General features: G+C 34.7%; 1 protein-coding gene across 2 annotated transcripts in view; it reads left to right on the plus strand.

Annotated features, from left to right (window-relative positions):
- LRP6 (LDL receptor related protein 6) overlaps window positions 1–15,860 on the plus strand; it is a 123,980-nt gene that overhangs the window by 68,243 nt on the left and 39,877 nt on the right. For both annotated transcript variants that reach the window (XM_081127995.1, XM_081127996.1), the window contains exon 7: window positions 1,025–1,196. In XM_081127995.1, the coding sequence (XP_080984121.1) occupies window positions 1,025–1,196 (172 nt within the window). The remainder of the gene's footprint in view (window positions 1–1,024; window positions 1,197–15,860) is intronic.

Genomic DNA, 15,860 nt, shown 5'->3' on the forward strand with positions numbered 1-15,860 from the left:
TGTCCCTAAATATATTGAGAAAAACAACATGAAGTATATACGATTTCCAATAAATAGCTCTTTAATGGCTTTCCATTTTTAGAATACAGTGATTGTAAAAAAAATCGCAAGTTAAAGAATTGCTACCTTTTTTTCTTGAATGTTTTGAATACTTTATCTTTCTAAATTAAGTCCATGCGTCCTCACTTTGGGTATTGGCTGCAGATTTTGTTGAGGTTGCATCATGACCATGAAAAATGTGGAAAGAAAATGTTTTCAGAACTTTTTTCTTCCCCATGAAGACTTAATTTTATCCCATTTTCAGTACTTCTAGAATGATATGGTAAAAAATATATCTTATGTTATATAGTTCCAAATATACAAATGACTTGATTTTCAAAACTTTGTCATGCCATGCAGCTTGACTCCCAGTTCTTTTTATTTTTATTTTTTTGCCGTAACACCCTGACCACAGTCCAGGGAAACAAATCCTTCTACTTACTCATCAATGTTATTAGTTAACTAGGAGAATTATTGTGAGGGCAAACATAGTGGCAAATCATTACATTTCTGTGTATACTAATGCCTTAGAGCCACTTAAACTCCCAGGAGCCAGACAAATCACTTAGCACCACAGGGAGAGTTAGTTATTTTGGGAATTCAGTTTGTTTATTACTCATTATTACTACTGGGATTACCTTTTTGTGTCAGAAATGACAAGCCAATAAGAAAAAGAGAGGTTGTTCATGGGAAGGAACACAAAATATTTTGAAAAAATGTAACTAAAAATGGAATCTCATTATTGGAAGGCATTTTTATTATCAGTTCTAGAAAACACTGATCTGAAAATTCCCTACAAGCTTATATGCTGCTATTATAAGTAAATGTCTTAAACATACTCTTGGTATGTTTAAGTGCTCTCCCCCCCTTCTGTGGTGTTAATTGATAATATCAGTGTGATATGAGGGGTGGATCTCACCTTTAGGATATCTGAAAGCTACAGTTTATTGTCTATTTTTAGCTCATTTTCTGTATGCTTTTATAGGTACATGTATTGGACTGACTGGGGAGAAATCCCGAAAATTGAGCGAGCAGCTCTGGATGGTTCTGACCGAGTAGTGTTGGTTAACACTTCTCTTGGTTGGCCAAATGGTTTAGCCTTGGATTATGATGAAGGCAAAATATACTGGGGAGATGCCAAAACAGACAAAATTGAGGTTTGTTTCTTGCTTTTTCATTTTAAAACCAATTTTATAATGGTTTTGAGTTAACGGTAATTTGATGCAAATACTCTTGCCTCTTGTCTGGGGTTCTAGAGGGTTTTTTTTACAGAAATTTTACTCAACCTTCAGGATTCTAGGAATTATGTATTTTCTTGCACTTAACCCTAGGATTTCTGAGTTATACTGGCACGAGAAATGGGTATTCATCTCTTTCTAGTCTTAAAAGCTTATGTGAATGATTTTCTTCATTAGTAGGGAAAAACCACTGCCTGGATTTCCTAGGGGCAGTTTCTGCACAAACCAAATATTATATAAGACCTATACTGGAAAAGCCAGTAGTCATGTCAGGAAAAAAAAGTCCATATGTGTATAGCTTTTTTTGTTGCTGAATTCATTATGAGCTATGTGGGAGAAAGATTAATTAACCAAAGCTTGGGGAAATATTTGTCAAATGGTAGAATTAAGTTTTGGCAATCAGTATAGAATTATGGTGGAAGCAACCAGTAGTGAATATTTCATCACAGTGTTTTGTAAATGGTTTTATATCTTTGATATTGAACATGAAGTCTAAATTTCACAGCTTTGAATTAAGCTGTGCTAGAGGTCTTATGGGTTGCATATTTAAAAGAGTTTCGATCACAGTATTCCTTTGGGGGATGCATGACTTTTCATATAAGGAATGACTTTGTATGGCTCTTCAAAGTCACAGCAGGTATCTACTAGTATATAGATAATTTGGGATCTAGAGCAGTTATTTCTGAAAAACATTCCTCAGAGTTTCAGGGACTCTGAGAGAATAATGAATTAAAGGGCCTCCCTTTCAGAATAGAAACTTGGAATAGAAAAAACCCCATCAGTATTCTCACCAGGCTCAAATACTGAAAACTGCATCTCTCATTCTTGCAGCTGGTTTCCATTAATAGAAAATTTTGAGTAGACTTGACTATATAAATTTTCTCCCTGTTGTTAGTGTTTTACTGCCCCCCACCCCCCAATCCAAGTTAGTGTTTGATTCTTTAACAGCTGGAGTGCAGTGCTAATGAGACAAAGGTTATGGGTTCACTTTTCAGACAGGCTATTAGCTTCACTTGGGTTGGCTTGAATACAAATTGCACACCCATTCCCAACCAGTTCACCAGTGTGTATTGTTGATCAGCTGTGGACTATCCATGAGTGTAGAGGTATTACTACTCTTAGAAAAACAGTTTAAAGCTTATGTGTCCAAAAAGAATGTGTACCTAAAGGAAGAGAACATAATTTATAGTAGGGAAGGGCACTTTATTTCTTATTTTGAAGGGATTTTTAAAATTCCATATTTGGTCTTTTTTTGGCTTACTGTGACTGACTGATTAGACTGTAAATAAAATGTTCGTTTGGTATTTGGAATTTTTCAAGCCCTATTTTTCCCATTTCAGGTCACTTTTAGCAGTTTAGGTATAGAAATTTATTCAGAATCAGAAGTACAGGAGGGATTCACATAGAGAAGTGAGAATTTTTGGAGATTCTGAGTGGATAGTGTTTAAAAATAAAAATTAATACACATTACATAACAATGTCTAATATTGATTAAATGGGGTTTATTTTCTTAATTTGCTGTGAGTCCAGTAGATCTTAAAATAGTATTCATTCTGGCCCCTTTGTTCTGTTTTTCTGTGCTATACATGTGCATACAGTAGTGTTATGAGTGGTCCCTCGCTTTTGAGTGGTACCGGTGTTTTTAAACCTGACTTTCAGATGATTCTCTTCTTCCAGGTTTGCTGGAACACAGCTGCTGTTTGTCTGTGTCCTCTTTTTGACAGATTATTTGGGGTTAATGGTACATCTATTCCACAAAATTATATACACATATACCTCCTCTTAGTCTTTCCCCTGGAGATTCTGATGAAGTTTCTTTAATTGAACATCAGTGCTTTTGTCATTTTCTTTTCACAGACACATCTGGGAAATAAAGGGCTGGCATTGTTATTTATTCCCTTCTTAATTTATGATGTATAAAATTGCTGATATATGGAAAACTAAGGAAAGAGCACAGCTCTTCATCTAAATTAATCTTACGTAATTGGGGGAGAAAAACTGTTTCACTTTCTGAGACTAGTAGTGATTAGAGAAGTAACTGCCACCACTGACTTTTCATATTGCTTTACTGAATAGTAGGTGGATTATAGTGAACTTGAAAACTTCTGGAATGATATATAATTTTTAAAATGCTTCTTTTTCTAAGAAGGTTATTTGCTAGCCTTTTGTTATGTAGTAGCTGATCCAGGTACCGATCTGACCTTAGTCTAGGTCACATGCTCTCCTCAAGACCCATCCTTTTAAGAATGCTTCCCAGCTTTTATCATGCCCAAGAATGAAAGCTGCTTTTTTCCGGGTCTATAAGAAAATATCAATTATGGATTTAATAGCCCTGTTCTTTTCTGAAAGACTTAGAGTTTACTTGAGATCATACTGCCCTATATGTGTTTATAGTACGTTTGGGAAGAAAATATAGTTATTTGGTAAATTATTATGTAGTAATATAAGGCATAGTAAATTCTCATGTTTTGAGTGGACCTCATGGGAAAAGCTCAGAATGTGCATTTGCTATCTGTGCCCTTGATGGAGATTCCTTAGGTCAGTTTCCCCCCCTTTTTTTTTTTTTTGGTAAGGGGTATATAACCAGATGATGTATATATTGGGAGACTGAGTCTGAGGATTAGGGAAACCAGAGAAAAGTAATGAGAAACTCTGGGTTCCAGATTAGATTTTTATTGTACAAAGTTGCAGAAGGAATGAATAGGTTTACCTGAGGTTTATAACCATGTTCTGCAGAGAGGGATGGGGGACACGGAATTGCTAATGATGTCGAACTTTAAAAAAGACAGTCATATTGTTGGCCTGTGCTTGAATATATGAATGCATCTGTGGCCCGGCCGGGTGTGGCTCAGTGGTTGAGCGTCGACCTAGGATCCAGGTGATCGGGGTTCGGTTCCCGGTCAGGGCACATGCCCGGGTTGCAGGCTCGATCAGTGACTCTCTCATCATTGGTGTTTCTGTCTCTCTCTCTCCCCCTCTCCTTTCCTCTCTCTGATATCAATAAAGATGTATTTTAAAAAAAAAGAGAGAGAGAATAAGTTTTTTTTTAAAAAAAAGGGAATGCATCTGTGGCTGCTCTGGCCAGCGTGGATCAGTGGTTAGAGCCTTGGCCCTCGTACCAAAGGGTCACGAGTTTGATTCCCCTCCCCCCTTCTACTCTCTCTAAAAATCGATGGGAAAAAATATCCTCAAGTGAGGATTAACAACAACAACAAAAAAGTGCATCTGTGAGGATATGTCTCATTTCCTTACTTGTCAGCAGTGACCATTTACCTATAGGTGTTAGTTAAAAGGTACATGCTGGTACTTGTTTATGCTGCTGCTTCATTATGTTGATACTTAACCACCTTTTATAAACAAGCTTCTGGTTTACTTGTCTGCACTGGACTCCCCCACCCCTGCCCCACCCAAGTGTTAATATTAGTGTTCTGGGGCAACCTGATAATAAATATTAAAGCATGTTCAGAAATATTCATTTCTATTTTTCTGATGGGGGAACATCAGATAAACTTTATTTCTGCTTTATGAGATCTTGCAGTGGGCAGAAACACATTATGTCTTAACAACATTTTCACTTTTCTTGGTCAGGTTTCACTGCCAAAAACATCTGTTGCACTGAGGGCCTGCAATACTGCTTACCAATAGTAAAGACATACCACTGATAATTTATAAGTTTAAAGCACTTTTTTGCCATTATATAAAGTTAAGAATGTACTGTTAGCTTATATTTTCTTTGGAAAGCTTTTCTCAGTACATCCCAATTTAACTGATTGACAAGATTAATGCGTTTTGAATTACTGGTTTTATTGTAGATAATACTGTCATAGCTAAATTTTTCTTAGAACTTGTTTTCTCATTGTATGCTTTTTATTCTATTTCCCTCCACTTTTATAAACTTCATTTTTTTTTAATTGATTTTTAGAGAGAGAGGAAGGGAGAGAGGGAGAGAGAAGCACTGATCTGCTGCTTCCTGCATGCCCGCTTCTGGGGATTGAGCCTGCACCCTGGGCATGTGCCCTGACTGGGAATTACATGCCCTGATTGGGAATTGAACCTGTGGGAAGATGCTCAACCAACTGAGCCACACCCCCACTTTTGTTTCTGAGCTTTTGCTGACAAGTGCAGCAACACCTAGTGGTTATAGGTTAAAAAAAAGAGATTTTTTTTTTTTTTTTCTTGTCTATCTTAAGGACATGTAGATTTGTTTGGAATCTCTTTCATTGTAAACTTCCTTTAGAGAATACAGTGTCCATAAGTAGTTTTGTCCAAATCTAATTATACTTGGCACAGCTTTGTTGGGAAACAGAAATGGAGATTATTAGAGCCTTGAGTACCAAGAAATTTTGAATAAAGAGAGTATTATTATGTAGGATCTGTGCTAAAAACTTGGCATTTGGTGAATGTTCTATTTCATATTCTAAGGCTGAAATTGCAGGTCTACATTTTCCTCTCATGACAACTTCCTCTATTTTATCAATACCCTAATAAGGAAATTTGTTTCCCAAGTATTCATATTTCTTTTTAAAGTAATTTCTTTGTCTGGCATCTTTAGCCTGTGTATTGTGAAAGTCTATTAAAACACACAAGGACCCATTTATGATGATTTTCCTATTGTTTGTTTCTAAGATTACTTCTTCCTTAAGAATTTACAACAATATAATCATCTGTTGTTGAGATAAAGCTGTTCTGATTATATGACAGGTACCAACAAGTACTTTCTTTTGAATCTTTGCTAATTTATAATTCAGTGTTCTTTAAAATAGATCATATTATACATTCAGTTTCAGATACTCAAGTTAATGAACTTAAATGCCTGAATCTTTGCCTATTCCTACTCCTTTACCGCTCTATATGTATGTATGTGAATATATATTTTTTCCTCACATATTCTTGACATACAATAACAGAAGAATGATATTGATAAACTCTATCATTAGATTCCTCAGCTCAATAGAATACCTTGATTTTAGGCCTATATTCATTGAGTTGTAAAGATGGTGCTGCCCTATTATATCATGTTGCATCTGTTAGGGGTATATCTTATGATAATGTATTTTTAAACTCCTGTTTGAAAGTTACCTGTTCATGTACAATTCTGGCAACATTATTTAAGTTGTTATAATCTACAGCAGCCAAAGTAGCACATCATCCAATTATATGCTCTGTTGTCTCATTATCCACTTAACTTTGGCTCTAAAAAAATGATTGCATGTATATGAGAGAACCATCCTGGATGCTGGGTGTAATCATGCTTTCCTGAACTGCCACAGCAGACCCTAGAGCCTCACCAATCAAGATGCTTTGCCTCACTTAGGAGTTAGTAAAGTTTTTATCTATGTAAATTAGGGTAATGTGATGCATGTTGGTACTTAGAAAGCATTTTTAGTGACCAGGTTTGAACTAACTTGCTCTTGGATCATTTTTTTAAATATTCTGCATTTATATTTTTTCTTATGTTTTAGTATAAAACCACTTAATATGTGTGCAGGTATTTTTAGTTTCAATCTGAAATGTTTAAAGCTGTGGTTTGAAGCTTGCCAAACTTGTAGAAGTTTTTTTTTTTATTAATAGAGTCCCTGCAAAACATTTTTGAGGAGGTTATTTCTCTATGGGTGGGAAATGATTGTACTTTTAAAGGGGTCTTAGAAATTTAATTGTTTTTAGAAGGTTTGGAAAGGGTAGGCAATCAGATAATGGCAAGGACCGCAGTTTTGGGACTTCATGGTAAGGAATTTGCAACACACTGAATAGTTGACAGGTATTTTAACTCTGATTCAATTTAAAATTATCTCTAGCTATTTAAAGATTCTTTGTAATAGTCATTCCTTTAGTTATCCATAATGAACAAAGGATTCTCTTTCCATTTTAAATACAGTTTACAATTTAAAATTTTAGACTTTCTAAGATTCTTATCATGTAGGCCCTATAGTTTTTTTATTTATTTATTTTCTTTTTTTTTTGGTGAACTCTATTAGATTTTTCAAACTTTTAATTCATTGTACTTTAATGTTTTTTTTTGGTTTGTTTTTGTCAGATGTGATCTGAAATAACTAAATCTCAGAGAAGGATTAGAATTTCTTTTATTGTACTGAGATTTTCAATACACTGGTGTTTGTTTAGTATTTCACTTATAATTTTGATCTTCTGAAATCTGCCAAGACTTTGTAAGTAGGAATGAAATTAGAGGCTTTATTCTGCAGTTAATCTAGTCTCTAGTCCCTATTTAAAGTTTTTTGGTTTTGTTGTTCATTTATTTTTGATTTTGGATTAACAAATGGCTTGGCTTTATATTTGGTTGAGAATTATAATATTGCTTTTATGTTTTCGTTACAATGTTATTCTTAAAGTATGTCAAAAACTCTGTGCCATAATAGATTTTATTAGCCTACAGATCAGTAAGTAAACAATGTTTCATGGGTTTTCAAAGTGGTGGTGTCTTTGAATAAAATAAAGTTGTTTTCAGATCTTATAAAATTAGCTGTGGTTTCTAGATTGTATCATATACTCATACACTTTTTCTTTCTAGCCAGGCCTCCCTAAAATTCAGCAGTGGTTGGTGCGTTTTGCTTAGTTAGCATCTTTTGTTTGCCCAAAGTCATACAGCTTTCTGTCTAGAAAGAAAGGAATGGAATTCAGGTTTTCTGATTATTGATATAGTACTTTTTGTGTTTTGCTCTGCTGACTCTTTTTTATACTATTAGCTTTGAAATAATTTCAGACTTACAAAAAACTTGCAAGAATAATATCTTTCACCCAGCTTCATTTTATATACTCATGGAACAGTAATCAACATCAGGAAGTTAACAGTGATACTATTTCCATTATTCCTATTATATTTATTAATTGGAATTCTCCTATAAGGAAGGACTGTCCCCTCGCCTCTATTTACTGAATTATTCATATATATTAGTGTGGATTTTTTGATGTCTTTTTATTCTATAGGTTAAATCTGTTGTCATTATATTGTTGTAAAAATTGTCTCAGACTTGTCGCTAGAAACACCTTCAAGTTGATTCCTGGGTCCTTTTCACATGCTTTCATCTTTACTTTTTAAAACTGTGGTAAAAAACATGTAACATAAAACACACCCTCTTAACCATTTTTAAGTATACAGTACAATAGTGTTAAGTATATGCATGTTATCGTATACTAAGATCCCTAGAACTTTTTTCTCTTGCAAAACTGAAGCTATGCCTATTGAACAACTCCCCCCACCCCCTCCTCCAGTCCCTGGCAACCACCATTTTTTCTGTTGCTAAGAGTTTGCTTACTTTAGATACCTCATGTAAGTGGAATCATGCAGTATTGTCTTTCTGTGACTGGCTTATTTCACTCTGCCTAATGTCCTCACGGTTAACCATGTTGTAGCATATAACAGGATTCCCTTCTTTTTTTAAGGCAGAGTGATATTCCATTACATCTGTATACCACATTTTTTTAAACCACTCATCTGTCTATGGATGTTTAGGTTGGTTCCATCTCTTGGCTATTGTGAATAATGCTACAGTCAACGTGGGTGTGCAAGTATCTCTTGAGATCCTGTTTTCACTTCTTTTGGATGTATACCCAGAAATGGGGTTGCTGGATCACATGGTAATTGTATTTTGAATTTTTAAGGAGCCCTCATCATTTTAAAGCAGTTTCTGAAACAACAGCACATTCCAGCTTTATCTTATTTCCCTTGCCTTAGCCTTACAATCAGCCATTGCTCCGAGGAGTCATGGTTCTTTTCAATGAAAGGATAGTATTTAAAAATCAGTATATGAGCATAAGGCATGCTCATTGGTACTGGAGTAATTTACCTTTCAATACTAAGGTGTTACAATTGTTTTTTTCCTGCTCAGAGGCCAAATGGGATTTATTTTAGTTATACTTGAAAAGAATGAGAGGAAAGGGGTTAGTTTTCCCTTGTTAACATGTTCATGTTTCCCCATTAGGTTTTATTGAAGGCTCCGGGACAGTTGGGCTCTCAGAAATGTCTTGTGAAGCAATTCAGTATAATTGACTAAGGTGGTGTTGCCGTTTTTTATAATGCCTTCTTCTGAAAATCTGTTCTCAATTTTATAGTTTTCCTGAGTATTTCCGGTTTTAGAAAGCTTTGGTTACAATAGCAGTTCTTAGCTCTATCTGTGAAAGAACATGGTGACTGCAAATGTTTAATATTCTAAGCATGATTTCTTGAAAAAAATATAGAATTACCTAGATACTTTCCCTTCCTATTAAAAATGCTTGTATTTACTCAGGCATAGTATGTCTTGAACCAAGTTAAAAGGCTTTAAATACAGCACTGTAATTGCCCTTACTGCTCTCTTATTAAACAGGTGCATGGTATCCCTTTTTACTTCCCCTACTGGGTCCAAAGCATTTCTCTTTACTTGTCACCCCTGTGAGATTCTGCATGACTGAGATGTTATTTCCATGGATATACTATTTTTAAGTGCCATATCTGTGAAGTTATATGTTATGTCCTATGAAGTGTATTAATCAGCCCCCAGTGATATCTATTTGTCTGTCTTCTAATTCACTACTTGTTTGGATATTGCCTGGACCATTAGAAGAGGAGTGGTTCCTTGTAAGCATAATAATTTTAGTTTCCCTTTTAGAACTGCATAGCAGTCCCACTCCAGCTTATTTTATGATAGGTGCCTGGTTGTCCTGTTGTCATCTATTTCTTGAACATGCCTAGTCAAGCAAAGTTGCATAGCAGCAACTTTGGTAGTAGACTGGCTGCATTCCAAGATTTCATGGGTAATCCTCTCTTGACATTTAATGAACTGATGAAACTGCTCCAAAAACCGGATGTGATGTTTATAGAAGGTTTGCTATTACCTCTTCTCTGTGGAGATAACGTTCTGGTTAACCCACATCTGTTTCCTGTTGTAGCCCACATTCTCAGTGTGGTTTGGGAATATTTGAGAATGCCTCAGAATGTTAAATCTATACCACAATGTGGTTGAAGCAGCTGAAACCACTGGAGACTCTGGTTCAGATTTGGAGGAAGATTTTAGAGGTGTAGAAGTGACAGAAGCCTAATTTCAGTTTAACTAATTAAACCACTCTGAGGTAATACAGTGAAGCACGCCCTTAAGAGTTGCCAGAAGATTTAAGTAGTGTTGGCTTAACTGTTAAAGCCTAAGGGAATCGCCTAAAATGGTTCACTTGTTCTGGGTTCAGAATGTACAAGCAAGCTTTTATCAGGAATTGTGTTGTTATTTTAAACATAAGGGGTTTAAAACCATATTTACAAATCTATTAACCTGTCCAAAACTGTGACTAGTTGGGTATGAGAATGTAATAGTGATTTTCTTTGAGAAAAGCTGCATCTTCTTGTTTCACTCTGTTGCTTCTGCCCAGTAGGAAGAGATTGTGTGGTTGGTAGAAGAAAAATATTCAGGGGAGAAGCGAATTTTCTAATACAAGTGTGAGCTCTGCACAGATAATTAAAGAAAAAAGGTTTGAGAAAGTAAGCATTGGACTCTGTACAAAGGGAAATAATACAGTTCTTTAGATGTAAGATCTCACAGTCAGATTTTATTTAAGTTGTTGATCCCTTAAATCTCTTCAAGTGATTCTTATAATTGCTTTCCATATCATATCAGCAACAAAAATAATAGCATTTATTAATAACAGTTTTCCCCCCTCCTCCTCCTTTCTTGACCCTTTCCTCCTTTGAACTTACTACTTATCTTTCCTCCATTCATTTTTTTTTTTTTTTTAATTATGGAAAATTTCAGACATATAGTAAAACAATAAAGATTCTCATGAACCACCCACCTTCAACCATTATCAGCACGTGGTCAATCTAGAATGTTCTAAACGGGAGAACCAAGGACATGACAGATAAGGATTCTCTTATTAATACAATTGTGGTTTTAATACTTCTATTTTGAAGTATTAAAGAAATTAAAGAATTAGGCCTTTGTCCTTGCTCTTATGAACTTCAGCTAGTGCTTTGAATTGTAAACTTGCAAATTTGGTAAAAGATAAAAAAAGGTGGAGTTTTATTAATTTTTTTCATCAGAAATTGTTTTTTGAAGTAGTTTTAACCCATATTAGAATTAAGTATAGTATAGCTGAGGAGAAAGGGAAGACCAAATGAAAGACATTTGTTGTGGCTCTACTAAGCCTGATGGGTATGGCAATCCTGAAAGTGGCAGGTGTGAGAGGGGACAGATATCTAATCTAGAAAAGGGTAAATTAATTTTGTTGTAGGCTATATAGGCACCACCATGAAATTCTGATCCCGCAAAGTCTGTTATAGTAGCCAGTAGCTACATATGGCTATGGAACACACAAAATGTGGCTACTTGGAATTGAGATGTTTGAAATGTAAAATGCACACTAAGAAGACCTATTATGAAGAAAAACCCCCATATACAATCTCATGAAAAAATTTAAAATAAAAATGTTGAAATAAAAATACTTTGGATATATTGGGTTTGATAAACTATATTATTAAAATTCATTCTACCTGTTCCTTTTAACTTGTAAAAATTTGGCTACTGGAAAATTTAAAATTACAAACACACGACTCACATTTGTGACTTGAATTATATTTCTCTTGTACAGCACTGTTCCGGACTCAACCCTGTTGTAAAAACTACAAGAATAGGAAGATAGGATATTAAGGGAAACAATGTGCTTACAAAATTACATTTAAAAAAATCTCTAGTACATTTTAATTATATTGTTTTATTTGAAATAGATGTGATATGTCTAGCTTTAGTGTGTGTTTTATTTATGTCCCCCTCCCCGCAAAAAAAGACTTTTAGATATTTTGCTTTTAAAGTGAGAGAACAGGAATAGCTGGAAGGGACTAATGCTCTAGTGAGTAAAGCTACAAAATCCTTAGTGGTGGCTTTTAGGGAACTGAATTTCAGTTCCTGGCCATTGTGCTATTCTGAAGATCTTAAGACCTTCATTACCATTTGTTTTTCTTCCAGATGTTGCTAAAAACCTTACTAGGTCCTTTGCTCTTTTCTTCTTCCCAGAGACCCTTGCTTGCACTTAGTGCAGCATTAACATTGATCCAAACCCCGGTTTTGTCAAGGGACTGGAGTGAGGATCAGCCAAGTATTTCTAATCTACAGTTATTTTTGTGCAATTCTGAAATCCAGAAAAGCTCTCAAAAACCAAAAGTTATTTTTGTTAGTTGAGTTGGTGGAGAACCTGACCTGAAGCATTGTAAGGCTATTTGTAGTCTTTATTTATCTCCCTTTGTAGAAATATATATATGTTGGCAATGGACTGTGGCCAACGTAGAAATGATACGCTATGTGCATTGTGTTAAATAACCTTTCTAAAAAAAAAAAAAAAAGGATCTGAATTCTGAAATACAGCTGGCCCCAAGACTTTTAGATAAAGGATTTAGGCCTTCTATTACCATCTCACAGGAAGTGAAAATATTTTATTAGCCATAATTCTATATTTAAGATATTTATCTTTAGCACAAACAGTCTCAGCACAGTGACAGAGGTAAATGAGGTCTTCCTGAGTCTGCTGGTGCAGCCTTACCTTTTGTGTTCTTTCTGCCTCAAAGAGTTTCTTTCAAAGTTAGTCAAACAAAACATCCTTAACTCTGTGTCTTAACGTGTTATTTCTCTTATTGTGGAAAATCCTTTTCTCTCTCTTTTCTTCTAATTCTTCAGTAGAATTCCTATTATTTCCTGAACTTTCTCCTGATTAGCTATAGGCCAGAGAAGGGTATATGTATGTGTACAGTTTTATTGTAAATGTAATTTACCTCTACAACTAGATCTTAACTCCTAAGCTAAAAGAGGTTCTGTTATAAATCTCTTAGCATTCATCATAATGTCTTTTATGGTGATTTGCATTTATTAGATATTAATGTTGTTTGGTTTTGGGGAGGAGTGGAATGAAGGTCTGTTAGAGCAGCAAACGTATGCTCTGATGAAATTGTCAAACTGTTCCTTTTTGTTTATTGTTTTAGTTACTACACACCTAAGTAGCATAAACAAATAGTAGAAATGGGGGTTGGAAATGGGAATAAGGGCCTGTTGTTTTCCACTAGTTGCTATAATATGGAAAGATCTGTGTTGCTTATATTCTTCAGTTTAGCAGTGTGTGGTTGTTTTGGTCTTTTATTTTCATGTATTCCTTTATATTTATGTCTTGAAGCACTGTATTTTATAAACCAATTAAATATAGCCATTTAAATATTGCTATTTACTTTTAAGGACTGAAGCATTTTACTAAAATAATGTTAAAGGACAAGTACCAGCATTTGTCCTAAGTACTGAGCATCTACTACACATCTGATAGTGTGCTATGTATTTCTTGAATCTTTAATAATTCAGTCATATTTTACATGAGAAACTGGTTAAAGGTTCCCAGTGAGTATAGAGCTTATACTTGAAACCCAAATTTATCTAATTTTGCCAGAATATTGTTTGCTAATCATGAGAGATTTTTTTTAGAGCAGGAGAATGAAGGGTAACTGTTAAATAGAAGATGCTTAATTATGTAAACGGAAAGGATCTTTTGGAATTGTGCTTTTGTTATTTTTCTCACTGTGGTTTTCAGCTTCATTTTTTGCTCATAATCCAAACCATACTTAATCAGATGTCTTTTGTTTAAGTTGTTCATTTATAAAAATGAGACAACAAAAATGTTGCAGGATGACATAGCTAAAAGAGAAGAGTTAGTTGACCTAGAAATATTTTTGAAGTAGAAATTTAAATTTTATTTTTCAAAAGAAGTTCGGTATAAAGCATCTAATTCAGTATTAGGAATTTAGATCAGCAAATTTTAATAGGAAGGCCAATATTTGAGCACAGTAATCAGCAACATTAGTACGTGTTAAATGAAAGATAATGCATATTAATTGATTTAAGGTAATACTGAATGAAACTAAGAATAAAATGAAATCAGGTATGTTTATTTGTACCACAAGCTTGTAAAAAAGTAGTGTTTTAGAGTTTTATAATACGAGATATTTAGTACTCGGTGCTGAATGCTTTTTGATAGGATGATGATCTCCCCCTAATGGAGAACATAGGGCCACTATTAAGTATGTGGCATTTAGATGAGGTAGCAGCATATTTTCTGGGAGATGGGAATTCTGCAGTAAAAACTGGTGACACCTTAGACTACAACTTTACATACTTGTAAATTTTCTGCCTGAGATGAGAACAGAAGCCATAAGACTTGATGGATTTTTTGAAGGGTGTTTACAGACAGAGAAGAACTCAAGAAATCTTGGGGAATACCCACCCAGATTTGAAAAAGGGAGGAGGAACCAATGAAATGAAGAGAGAAAAGTAGTCCTGGCTATAGAAAAAGAAGTAAGATCATATTGTGCCATGAAAACCAAGTGCAGAGTTTTAGTGGGTGGTTAAGAATGTCCAATGTTACGAGGCAAGAGAGCCCAAGAACTGAGAAAAGCAAGAAAGTAGTCATTGATTGCTTTTAGTAGAGTTATTTAATCTGAAGCATGGATTGGAAGCCATTTGTCGGGAGTTAAGGGAATAAATGGTAAGAGGTAGAAGCAGCTATTAGAGATCATACTCAAAGAATGTGGCAATTAAAACAGTCATTCAACTTTTAAACAGCATCTTCATAAAATGGGGGAATTTGTGTTGTGTTAAAGGCAGAAAAGAAGGCCCTTATGGAGAAGGAGAAGTTGAAGATCCTGGAAAGGAAGGAAATAGTATAGGGAGAAAGTTCTTGTAAAGGGGGTAGAGGAAGATTAACTAGAGTCAAGAGATGATCTCCGTATTAGGACAGAGAGGCAAAAGTATAGAGCTTTTAAAATAAGCTTTCCCTACTAAAATAGACTTTTCTAAATTATATGTCTAATGAAGGAAAGATTTTTCACCCTGATCAAAGTTTCCAAGCAGTGTTAGAATGGGGCCAGAAATTCTTTCTCGGAGCACTGCCATTAGAAGGGATTGGGAATGTATCCCTTCTCCAAAAGTAGGCGGTAGAATGCATTTTTGCATGGATTTAAAATTTGAGCAAGAATTCCTTTCATTCATTCAAATGGCTAAGCTGTAGGATCTGAGGATAAGAACTGTTATAGAAATTTTCATTTCCATTTTTAGGAAGGTTTCTTGAGTGTCTAAGGAAATCTATCTCCTTTTAAAAATTATTTTACAAATATTTATTGAGTTCTTTGCCAGGCCCGGTATTTGCTGTGGAAGGCACATAAATGGATGAATTAAGGCGCCTGCTATTCTAGAGCTCATATTTTAGTTAGATATGTAAAGAAATTGTCTACCCTTTTTCTCTGCTTAGACCTTTTACTCTTAAATACCGATTTAATTTTAAAATATAACATAGACATCATAAAATAAGTCCAGGAATGATCTAGAGCAAGAAAATATAAATGTAAAAAAATGTAAGTTCATGTCTCAAATTGAAGAGAAATTATTAACTATGAACAGTATTTAATGTAGGACTATGTTTATGACTTTTATTTTCTAATCCTTGTCTGAGGATGTGTTTTTATTAACTTGAGAGAGAGAGAGAGAGAGAGAGAGAGAATGAGATTGATGTGAGAGAATCATCAATTGGTTGCCACCTGTATGTGCCCCAACTGGGGATCAAACCTGCAACCTTTTG

The sequence above is a fragment of the Miniopterus schreibersii genome, assembly GCF_964146895.1.
Source record: "Miniopterus schreibersii genome assembly, chromosome: 2".
Classification (NCBI taxonomy): domain Eukaryota; kingdom Metazoa; phylum Chordata; class Mammalia; order Chiroptera; family Miniopteridae; genus Miniopterus; species Miniopterus schreibersii.